Source organism: Drosophila ficusphila, unplaced genomic scaffold (assembly GCF_018152265.1).
Source record: "Drosophila ficusphila isolate 14025-0441.05 unplaced genomic scaffold, ASM1815226v1 contig_197, whole genome shotgun sequence".
NCBI lineage: Eukaryota > Metazoa > Arthropoda > Insecta > Diptera > Drosophilidae > Drosophila > Drosophila ficusphila.
In genome coordinates, this window is record NW_025064091.1 from 2,819,670 (window position 1) to 2,832,473 (window position 12,804).

Below are 12,804 nucleotides of genomic sequence, written 5' to 3' on the forward strand. Positions count from 1 at the left end.
AACTATTGCTAGATTTCTCATCGTGGGGGTTCGTGAATTTTTTCTATTGTCTGAATTAATAGTCAAGCAGTTTTCACGGGAATTAATCTTTAAATTAATTAACTTTAGCCTTGTTTTACGTTTTTAACTCAGAATAGATGCATATTTTGCTGTAAATACACCAATGCAGGTATTTTTACAGTAACCTTACAGAACCATCTACATGCGTATGCAGTATGAGTAAAATTCATAAGTTATTCTACATAAAATGGTTCACAAATATTCTGATTTGAATTAGCTAATTAGACTTGCGAAAGCAATGTCCGATGTTTGTCTAATAAGAAAAATGGACTATAAATATTGAAAAATATTTCACATAAATAATTCACATAATAGTTGCAGACATTGTTTATCAATTAGTTTGATTTGCTAATTATGCCGTCAAAAATTATTTCTGGGGTAAAAAATAAAAAAATAAACAATTAGGCGAACCGAAACAGGATTTAAAGACAAAGCTTTTGTGTGTTGATGCATATATTGCATTATTGTCCCTTAGTTTATTTCTCACTTTAGTGCAACTTTATTATAGTGAGCATATAAATAGTGCACTCTTTATTAACAATGGATCGGACTTTTGCACTTAATCGCAAGGCTGCATTTTGATATACCAGCCAAGCTATCAAAATATATATATACTTACACTAGTACAAACACTCTAGAATGTGTAAATATTGAAATTAAAAAATAAACAAACAAGAAATTTATTAAAAAAAATGAAAATTAGGGAAGAATTGACAATATCAGGCAAATGTCCTATATTTAATTTTTAAGTTCACTCGTCGAATCGCTATTAAATTTCTTGTAATCTTTACTGCTGAATAAGCATGCTTAAGGAAACCAAGAGATTGCATCAATCTGAAGACACTAATTACAAAAAATCAAAAAGAAAGCATGAACAATATAAAAAGAAATCGGTATAATTTAGTTATGCTTACATGCCTTTATGATATTGGACTAAAAAAGTTCCAAAACATTCTCAAAATTATTCAATTCAAATAAATTATTTTTTTATTAAATAATTTTCATTTTATGGTTTTTAATTATTGTTTCGAACATTTCTCTAAACAAAAAATAGAATACCTACATTTTTGAGGAAATAATTGTGTTTAAAAAAATATAGTAAATACAAATCAACTCCTTTGATATTCTCACACGTTTACACTACACTTTTAGGTCCAATGTCGTATGGGTATTTAAGATCATAACTAACTTAGAACCGACATTTAAATGCCATGCAAATATAAGTTTATACTTTTTTCGACACTATTGCTATAGTTTCTTTTGGTTTGGATAGAACTTTGATCGATTTCGTACACACCTGTTTCTTTGACCATATCTCTAAATTGGCACATAATAAACAATAATGTTTGAAAACAATCGTAATAATTTTGTCTCATAGCGGTACCTCTTAGATTTTCTTTAAACCATAGTGAGTTGTAAAAATGTTTGCGCATGCTTTTACCATATTAAGCAAGCCTCTCTTTTAAGCTACTTATGAATTCTTGAGCGAAAGCATCTCTTATATAATATAATACATTGCCTCCTTTTTAACCCACATAATATACCGACACGATCCTCCGAATAGAGCTTGACACATCTCGAAATGCTATATACTTACCAACCATTACCCGAATGTAAAGATATCAAGCAAGGGCTGTAGCCCCACTATCAATAATCGTACATATGTATAAACCGATATTTACTATGCATATGTACATATATGCGATAATACCGATACTTTTGATTATCATTTTGTTCTGTAATCTACTCATGCTCTTTAATTATTCTATAATAATTCTTACATTCCATTTTCAATGCTTATACAAAAACAAAAAACCACAAAAAAACAAAAAAAAAAAAATATCTAAACAAAAACCAATCCCAAATGCGTTGCAATGTTACTACTACTACTACTACATCAATATTCACCACTCACCCAACTTTAACCACAACTGTGTCTACAATAAACAACAACCTAATTGAATTGCAACACTATCTGAAATCTGTATCTCTACAACTTAAAAAACAAATAATTAAAAAAAAAAAAAAACAACCAAAAACACACGAAAAATATATTCATGCAAACGAACCACAACGAACAAAACCGAAACCCAAACGAAACGTAAACAAAAACGGAACGGAATGGCGATTCGAATTCAAATCAAAATCAAAATCAAATCGATCAAAAACAAAACCACTGCACTTTCCCGTCCAACAAATGGTTGCCAAAAAAAAAAAAATGGCTGATAAAATGCGGAATACCCGTAGAAACAATCGTTCTTTAACTGCCTACTCGATATGGCCGCCCTCGACAAAGGAGGATCGCGACAGGGCTCCATAAGTTTCGAGCCGAATGGGGAAGGAGCCGCCAACTCACAGACACATTTGTTAGCCAGCACGCACCACCACCACGCAAACGGTGATGCCGAACACAACAGTTTGGCAACACTAGCACGGCGGAGTACGATCAGAAAGCGGTCAGTTAGGTAATTTTTTAACCAGCTTCAAACTCTCTATACCATTTAGTCCGTAAAGTGCAAAGTATCATCTCATCAGACATCTAATCTCAGATATCAGCCATTAGCCATCAGCCAATTGCCATTTGCCATTAAACATTAGCCGTCATTAGTCCATTTGATCACCATTGCATATTTATCATCAGCAAAGAAGACGAGGAGATTATACTTTTGCTATCTGAAGCCCGAATCCTAAGCTCTATCCTTGAATATTTGTTGAAAGGAATACTTATTTCGCTTTGCACAAAAAAGTATGCTACAATATTTTTCAGCTGTATCTGCTTATCCCGAAAAACCAAAAGCAACAAAAAGTCAACGAGCAAGGGTTCAATTTAGTCAAAGTTTCTTGGTATTATATACTTTAAAATTCTACAAAAGATACAATACATTTCTGTACTACCTTTAATTAACTTCTAAAAGCCAACCATTAGTTCACAACAATAGATAACTACTCAGAAATAAGTTTTGTAAAATCTTTAACTACGGTTTCATAGTCAGAAAAAATTCCTACAATTTTAAAAAACATTTTCAAACCATTTTCAAATAATTTTCTTTAAAATTCAAAAGTTTAAATTCAAAGTTTATAGAATCTCTGATCGTTAGGGACCACAGCTCCCATTTAACATATGTACATGGCCATAAGCAAACAATCGTCTCTCACAAAAATACAAAACAACTACTAACAAACACACCTAACAAAACACAATTAGCAACTAACTACAAGATCTCTTTGTGCCCCTGTGCATTTTAACATTGACATAAGTAAATTGTTTTTCTTCTAATTTTTAAATATTTCAGAAACAAAAAGGTGAATAAGTTTGATAAACTCCAAGCGGTAAACCAAAATCAAATTATCAAAAATTTTACTACAAACCAAAAAAAAAAAAAAACAAAAAACAAAAAACCAAAAATCATAATTAATTGTGTATTATATAAATATATGTGAATACTCTTTGTGTCCATACTCCGTTTCCGATATAAATGTTGTTCACAAACCGATTAAGTCAAGTAATCAACTAGTACCTTTTAAATACATACGTACATACTCACTCATAAGTATATGTATATGTATAGCTGTACGCGCCAATGTGCAACCTATGTATGTATGACTATGTAGAGTGCGAACAGTATGTAAAGTGCTCCGTACTATGAGTTACATACATACATCATATATACATACATACGCACATGTGTGTACTGCGTATTCAACCTACTACTATAAATCTTTCATTTGCGTTTACTCAATAGTGCAATACATACTCGTACCTAAATGTTGCATAGCAATTAAAAAAACCAAAAAACAAAAAAAAAAACAAATATTAGAAACGCAAAACTTGGCTTAGTACTCGTACTCGTACTCAATGTTGTAATTTGATCGTTTCTATAACCACTAAATGTACTCCTATGTACGTAGGCGTTCGTTCCTCGGACAATTTTTTAAGAGTGGACGGAAAGGCCCTCGCAAAAGATCCACTCAACCAAAAATATAAATTAAAATCCCATCTTCCTATTCAATTTTGATTGTTTTATCCTGCAAGTGCACAGTGGATCAGAAAGTTTTTTACCTAACCATTTTTTTTTTTTTTTGTAATTTTTTTGAAAACCAAAGAACATTCTGAATTCCTGTGCATCGCACTTGTGTAAATTAATTTAAAAAAAAAGAAGTGTTGAGTGGAAAATGCAGGGCTCTTTGATTTAAGCAGGCTTAGTTGACTTGTAGAATCCAAAAGCGGACTTGCAACCGTTTTTTTTCTATCTTAATGAGTGTGTAATCCTTCACCGAATAATATTTTGCCAGGTCCGTAAAAAGAAAACAACCTAGAAAGTAAAACTAGGCAAGTGCAATTAAGTCGTTTGAATTCACGTACAACATGCCAGCAATGTAAGATTACTCACCAATTAACCAATCCAATCCAATCCCAGTACAGTTGCGACTAGACATATCGAGACACCCTCATTCCACACGAGATCCCCAGGACTTCTCACCCACCAAACAGTTCAGATCAAATCAGATCAGATCAGATCAGCTCGTTTATTTGCAGTGCGAATAACCCCCTGCCACATCAATCGCCGCCTCCAATTCGCCACAATTCTCAGACATGCCAATTCCTTGTGCCACAGTTGGCGGTTCCAACTCTGTTCCCACTCCGTTCTCAGCCCCTTTGGGCCATGTCCGATAGCCCTAAGTTCGATCTGCACAGGATAAATAAGGCTCTTCTGGATTTCACTTTCGAGGAACTCTACAAAATTTGTTAGTACATTTTAAAACATGATTAGCATCTGCAGCATTTGAAAGTGAAATCCAAAACAGTTCCTATAGACTTTTCTACATACACATAAAGTCAGTAACAAATAATGTAGGGTATAGATAAAATATAGATCATTATTAAATTCAAGAGAATTTCATTTCCAAAATAGTCTGTTGTCTTCCAAAAATAAAGATTTAACAAGCGATCGCAATTAAATTTGGGAGATCAGGAGTTTAAATAAAAATACAGCATTCAATTTGTTGACTGCTTTTCATATTCAGAATTTTATCAATTAAATAATTCTAATTTCTAATATCTCCGAGGGCAGATTTTATATCACTAGCTAATTTGTTTTCTCTCTTATAGTTAAAGTTAGTAAATAAGGTAACGATCTGTATTAGTTTACTACGGATTAGAACACAAGTTTCTATTTCTATTGAACCCCCTAGTTTCATATGTAAAGACGGCTTTATGTGTAGGTAGTAATTGTATTCGAATTCGATTTGGATGTAATGCGTACACAGTACAGTTTTGGTATTTGAATGTTATTCGTCAGTCCATCACGAGTGCGAAACGATTTGTGAACGGTAAGTAAATTCAAGTGGCAAGTTCGGTTGCAAGTTCAATCGGATTGAGACTCGATGCAGCTGCTCCTTTGCAACGGGCCGAGCAGGAGCAATTGGAAAAGGACCCAGGACCTGACCACCACCCATTACCCACCATTCTACACCACACATCCAACCAATATATATTTACTCAACTAGTGCATGCCTTTAAATATTAAATAACTCGCTTAGCTTTTATTGTTCTGCACTCAAAAGTAGTTACGCTGGTTTAGAAACGCTTTAGCAAGCTCTAGCTTTAGATGTAGAAAATCACATGCATGTAAAATAAATCCTCAACAACACGTAGATATAGTGTAGAGAACGAACATCTAGCTGAATCTCTTGAATCACTTTTCCAAATGCAAGGATCGATCAGTACTTCTTATTCCTTCGTATTTTGCGTTCCACCTTTTTCGTACTACATATCATATCACCATAAATATAGGACAATAAACCGAACCCGATAACGTAGCTAAAACCGAGTAACCAAAATCAATTGGCGTAATGAGAAACGCAATATGGCAGTCATATCATTTCCAAAAAAAAAAAAAAAAAAAGAATTGAGGACAATTAGCTTATAAAAAACCAACAAAAATATCTATCGAAAGCGATCAAGTATATATGTATATGTATACGCCCGAGTAGTGTATGGAATTCCTTAAATGTTATATGCCCTATAACTAGGTTAATCGAAACTACAATCCAATATAATCCCGCATTGAAGAACCCCTCTATATACAAACTAGTACGATTACGAACGCATTTGGATATGTATTTTGTTGCAGTGGAGTAATGATTGCTTTTGTTTAATTTTATATACCGTATATCCCCCCAAATACTATATATCCCGCAAAGTAAGCATACATGTCTCTATGTATATTTATTTTGTAGCATTTAACAAGTACAAACATATATACAATATATATAAATATATATTTCCAACGCTCCATTACGGACGCATTGGACAACCATAGTTTCTAATTTATAAATACACAGATATACCCAAAAATAAAAAAATAATACGTTTGCGTACGGAATGAATGAATCCACAAGAAATCGGTCTGGAGAAAATCTTTACACTGAAATTGCTAACGAAATTAACTTAGTAATTTGACCAATTAGAAACGATTCGAATAGCTGCAAACTTCCCCGATTTCCCCTGCTAAAACCCAAAGTAGTTCTCAATCTTTTTCGACTGATTTCGAGTGGTGGCATTCATGTAGATAGCAACCTGTTTACTTAACCCTTTTCTTAAAAACTTTCCAATTAGATGCTGGAGCTGCAGGACGCATCGCGACATCCTTCGCAGGAATCGCTTACCGGTGCCGATGCTGGCCATTTACATCCTGGACATTCGTACATGAATGGCCATCGGCGATCGCCTAGCTTGAGGTATGTCAAATCTTATATAGAAATGTAGAAAATATGTACAATAAATTGTAATTTACTTTATAACCCTTTTGCAGGCACAACGGCTCTCCATTGGCCAGATCTCCGAGTCCTCGACGGCGTGGCCATCAATACATACATCATGATATCGGGTTCTCCGATACCGTATCTAATGTTGTAGAGATGGTCAAGGAGACCCGGCATCCTAGGCACGGCAACAGTCATCCGCGGTATCCAAGAGGTATTTATTGGCCAAAAAATAAACCCTATTAATTACTGAATTACTACTGTGTGTGCTGATTGTTAATCCTGTTTTCCATTGGGAAACCTTGAGCACACTCCTTTTACAACAACAAACTTGTCTGCATTTTATTCCTAAACAACTGAAAAAGGACTTGCAATCCGCACACTCAAATTGAAACTTGGTCACACCGAGGATTTTTCAACTATTTTGTAGAATCGTAGTTATATACATATATAAATATATGTCTACAATTCCATAGCTAATAACGAAATCTTTTAATACGAATATGTATTTGAAATATATAAATATATTTATTTATTTTTTTTTTTTATATATATATTTCGGTTAAGTCGGTCCTCCTTTGTTTGAATATTCTCTTCAAAAGCAAAAGTGAAGAGAAGAGAAAAGATAAAGAAAATGAAAAAGAAAAAGAAAAACCAATAAATATGTTGCTTTAACCAACTACGTAAAATGTTGTGCCCCGACATCCTTAATTATTACGTTTTTTTATTATTGTTGTTATATGTACGATATAGGTTCATGGTCAGCATCGACAAGTCCGGCCCGTTCGCCTTCGCCTTCTCGATATGGTGGTCATTTGTCTCGCAGTAAACGCACTCAACTGCCTTATCCCACATATGGGACAACCAGTCTCTGTCAAAGGTCACGATCGCCGAGTCCCGCTCGACTTCAGGAGATGCGTGAACGAGACAGACTTGGTTATGGGATTGATATGGGTACATCCTTAGCACTTGTTAACTAACGTCCAACGCGCTCGAAAACAAAACTCAAAAACCATTTTTAAAACTACCAATACCAAAAACAAAACAAACCAAAAATTTAAACTAAAAAAACAAAAACAAACAAACAACAAAACTACTCAACTTGTTTTCTATATATGCTAGTATTTTCTTCTACACAACTTTCAACTTCAACCATATTTCAAACTCTTACAAAAAAACATCCGATCAGACATGCTTACTCGTAACTAACTCGTATTCTCGTACATAGTTGCCAACCATGCTTAACATGTACATGTATTGTCATGCCAAGACGTTCGTTCAACCAGTAAAACAACAATCAGTCAATCAATCAATCAATCAATCAATCAATCAATCAGTCAATCAGTCAATCAATCCATAAGCTTCAAACAATCGAATAGTTTTATACGTCATACCAACCACATTCTCAATTCTGAGCATCCACACTGAAATAACAACTAACTCATTTGAATATGTGCTCTGGTCACACTAGCAGCGTTTATTGTTTTCATTTCTATAGATGACATCCACCTATATTATAACCACATATCGTTTGTAAGGTACTGCCATGTACAGACATCCATCCTCTCATCATCTCAAACTAACACACTGAATCTCTGAATCTCTGGCAAACTTGTTTGTGTTTTAGCTATCCTAAAAGTGTGAGAGTATTTTGAAGTCAGGGCTGCTTTTATCAGGGGTTATTCTATTCTTTTCTTTGTTTCGTTTCGAACTGGTCACAGAATATTTGAAGAAGAGCTATCCTAGAAAGTGAGATAGATGAACATCATTTCCCAGTATTTTTCTGCCCCCAAAGAAGGTGAAGTTCGTAAGCCATAGTTGTATGTAGTATCTTCCTTCTCGTTTCAAATTGACCTCTGTCAGCCTGACCAGCACAGGATAAGAACACTGACCAAGAATCTCTATTAAAGCTTGCTGCTTGTTTCAAAAAAAAATAAAAATAATAATTATAATAATAATAAATATTCAACACCCACTACCTTAAAAAAGATTACCAGGCAAATATCAATTTGTGTCCACTTTACCAGTTTTTGTTTTCAACCAGTTTGGGTTTTCTTTTTTCGATGAAATCGCGTGAGAACCAGAGAATAATCATTTTTGGGGTGCAGCCTTTGGGTGTTTCAGTATCTAGACGTGTGTGCATATCTACCTGTATTATCTATCTGTGAATGTGCGTCAATAGTGTTCTGCACCATTTCTTGATTCATCCTCCTTGTTTTTATGCATTTTTTGGTATCAATTTCAATATCAATAGTTCGATTCGAGCAGTCATGCATGTTGCCATGAAGAATTTAGCTGCCGACCGGCAATTTCCAAGATCATCCAACTACTTGTGTATATTTCTCTCAATACATTATATATAGCACTGTTGTTACTGTTCAATATCAAATATTCAATATTCAATATTCAATACTTTTTTCTAAGTTGTATAAATCCGTACGGTGCTCAAATAATTGCACACGCTTTTCAAACGTAGATACAGAGAATGCATTTTTGCATAGCAAGAATTATTTAAAAACTTTAAACATCATAATAAGTTAATACAATGGGCTCTGACTGGGACATGTTCTTTTCAGCCATATCTCGATCACATTTAGAGCATATCATTAAATAAATATTAAACTATTCAAGTTAAATAACACAGTGAAGTTAATATTTTGAAAGGACTCATCAAAATGAAAACATAAAATAAGAAAAAACCTATGCAATGTTTAAAATGTAAATAATTATAAATAATAATGCTTTACAATTTCTACTTACTTTCGATGAGTTCTTTTAAAAATCCAAAGTCAAATAATAAAACGCACATTCCATGACCATTAAAAGTAGCACAGTCTCATTCTATTTAAATTTGAATAAGAATTAATCCATTTTGTGTACGCAAAAGTCTGTCCGTTTTTGGGTGAAATTAGTTCATGATTTGTGTCATTAAGTTTATTCGATCCATCGTAATTTACTTAGCAAAGGTTTTCGTTTTCTGAACATGTCCCATTCTACTTTCGTTTTCGTTTCGTATATATTTGTATGTATGTTTTAAGCATTGTCCATGTTTATGTCGATGAAGAGCAATTCAGGTACACTTTGTTCAGTATCATATCAGCAGAGTATTTTGCAACGATTTACGCCCAAACACGAAACGTGATCTAGGAATCTTGGGAAACTAATGCCTCCGATCTCCGCAGGTGTAACGCACGTGCAGCACAGTTACCCCACCTTGGCCTCCCGACGAGCTGGCATTGGAAGACGACTGCCACCCACTCCCAGCAAGCCGTCGACCCTCCAGCTCAAGCCGACCAACATCAACTTCCCCAAGCTGAACGCGAGTCCCACACATGTAAGTAAAGAATAAATAAATAAAACTAAAATGTAAAAAAGAGAAGAATTAATTACATAATTTTATTAAGATATAAAAAATTTACGTAGTATATAAATTTAGTAAGTCAAACGAAACAAAAACAAAAAAAGGAAGTAATAAAAAAAGTTAAGTAAAGTAAAAGTAAGGCAGAAAAGTAGAAAAGCCATGTAAAGAAAACGTATCAAGTAATATACATAATTAAGTAGAATAGTTAAGAAGTAGAGTCAATAAATAAAATCAAATGAATGAAGCAACAAGTAAATGAATCAAAAAATATTGCAAAGTAATAACTTCCTTCTTTAATAAAATAAAAATAATAAATGAAGTAAATTAGAAAGCTACTTAAATAAAAACTTAATAAATACCGCATTCCCCAATAATTAAACCGGTCTTCCCTCTGCAGACACACCACTCAACGCCCCACAGTGTTCACTCGCTGCCGCACCACCGCGACCTGCTGCGCGACCCCAGGGACATGTACTACAGCAGCAGGGAGCGGGAGCGTGACCGGGAACGCCTTAGGGACCGTGACCGTGACCGGGAACGGGATCGTGACCGGCTGCACGAGTACGACCTGCGCTACGAGTACAGGGACCGCGAGCGGGAACTCTACGAGCGCGAGCGGGATCGCGAGCGGGAGGTCGAAAGAGAAAGGTGAGTACTTCTATACTACCTACTATAAGCCATAAAATATAAGGAGAACATTCTAAGAGCTCCAATCCCTGTGATTTCGGTCACCTGATTATGTAAAATTGGTTTAACGGCAATCAGCCATTAATTAAATTAATTAATTAAATGACAGATTTCTTATAACAATTTTCATTTATGTGCTTTTACGATTATTTTCCAAACTGTGACTATTATGAAAACCACTATGACTATTAATGATATATAAAATTAAATAGATATATTAATATATATCTAAAATTAAAATATTAAGTATACGTAAAATTTCTCAAAATATTAAGTATACGTAAACAACACAAAATAACGTGACTATTAATGATATATAAAATTAAATATTTTAATATATATATAAAATTAAAATATTAAGTATACGCAAAATTTCTCAAAATATTAAGTATACGTAAACAACAAAGAAAATAACGTTTTAGGTTTTTGCAAGATATGTTGTCTTAAGTTGTAATTTAATTATTCGTAATCAATTTCGAACAAGTTTATATAATGATTATGAATATTATAATTAACTAATTTAAATTATTAATATTAATTCTACCCCCCAACAGACTGGAATACATAGCACCGCTGTCGTTCGAACAGGCACTCGCCATGGGCCGCACGGGCCGAGTACTGCCATCTCCGGTTCTGAACGGCTTCAAGCCGAAGAGCGGGCTGAATCCCCGACACTCCGATTCGGACGAGGAGGATTGGTGCTAGCAAAGGCTTTGATTGCGGTCGCGTAATCGAAAGGATCAGATCTGGGTATAGCATCAGGCCATATGCTCCTCTCTGTCGGCACCGAACCTGGATCACAACTTTGATACGATACGACACCAGAGATACCAGATGCCAGCCGAAGTTCATCCATCCCATCCGCATTTGAGACACTCGCCACTCCCACTCGCACATCCACTTCCACCACTTCCACTACCGCAGACACACCGCAAGCTGCACCACCTGCATCCAATGCGTCCAATGCATCCCCTGCATCCACTCGATCCACTCGATCCACGGCAACCACTTCCCACAACAATATCGAATTTCAAATTGGCTGGAGATGGAGGCGCACAGGAATCAAATCCGAATCGACAGGCATCGCAATCGCAACGAAAGCAAGTGCAGTTGGATCAACAAACTGGACAATTCGAGTGGCTCCGCTGGTGCCGGGGGATCGGTGGTGATCAGGACAACCAGAGTAACACCCATTTTGGTTACCCAATGATGATGGCATCACTGCCCGAAACCAGAGCCACATCGCCCCAATCCGATATCGAATTCATGAGGAACCTGCGGCGCGGAGAGGCAGCATTATTACCAAGGACAACTAAAACTGAAGCAATGATATTAAGCGTACCAACTACAATAACGTCCCCGTTAGCTATTAAAAAGATATATTCCGATAACGACATTAACTATAGGGCCGAAGCGGCCGTTCATCAGTATCATCACCTCAACCAGCCGGAAGTAACCACACCAGATCTACAACAGCAGCCAGATCAGCAGCACTTTCCGCAGTGTTCGTATCATACGCTATAAGGAGAAGAATATATATATACAGAAATTGGAACTAGCAACCACTATATCGAAATCGAAATCCACTAGAAAGTGCAACTTTAATTGCAAAACTGCAAATGCAACAGCAACTGAAACTGAATCGAGGTGTAAAGAATGCGTGGGGAGATAAACGTAAAGTAAACGTAAAAGTAAAAGTAAAGTAAAGTAAAGTGTACACAGATTAGAGCTACTATTTGCCTAGAGATAGGAGTAGATCACCTAATGTTAGATATGAATATGATCAAGTGTATTGTACTTTTTTTCTAATGTAAGGACAAGCCTAGAGAGGAGCACATCAACAAAAAGGAAACAAGCGATAAGCCGATAAGGTCGATAAACCGATAAGCCGATAAACCGAACTCTTTCAAAACCGAAACACACATGTAGAT

At 35.2% G+C, this 12,804-nt stretch overlaps 1 protein-coding gene across 21 annotated transcripts in view; it reads left to right on the forward strand.

Moving 5' to 3' along the window:
- Positions 1-11,579, forward strand: part of LOC108097478 (voltage-dependent calcium channel type A subunit alpha-1) — a 51,294-nt gene extending 39,715 nt beyond the window's left edge. For 10 of the 21 annotated variants that reach the window (XM_017199752.2, XM_017199753.2, XM_017199754.2 and 7 more), the window contains 8 exons: positions 2,308-2,525; positions 3,354-3,363; positions 6,680-6,801; positions 6,876-7,039; positions 7,579-7,779; positions 10,008-10,159; positions 10,584-10,834; positions 11,428-11,579. In XM_017199752.2, coding sequence (XP_017055241.1) covers positions 2,308-2,525; positions 3,354-3,363; positions 6,680-6,801; positions 6,876-7,039; positions 7,579-7,779; positions 10,008-10,159; positions 10,584-10,834; positions 11,428-11,578 — 1,269 coding nt within the window. In that variant the 3' untranslated portion in view covers position 11,579. Of the gene's footprint in view, positions 1-2,307; positions 2,526-3,353; positions 3,364-6,679; positions 6,802-6,875; positions 7,040-7,578; positions 7,780-10,007; positions 10,160-10,583; positions 10,835-11,427 lie in introns of those variants that run through there. The other 11 variants (XM_043209513.1, XM_043209514.1, XM_043209515.1 and 8 more) reach the window with 5 other exon arrangements.
- The last annotated feature ends 1,225 nt before the right edge of the window (positions 11,580-12,804 follow it).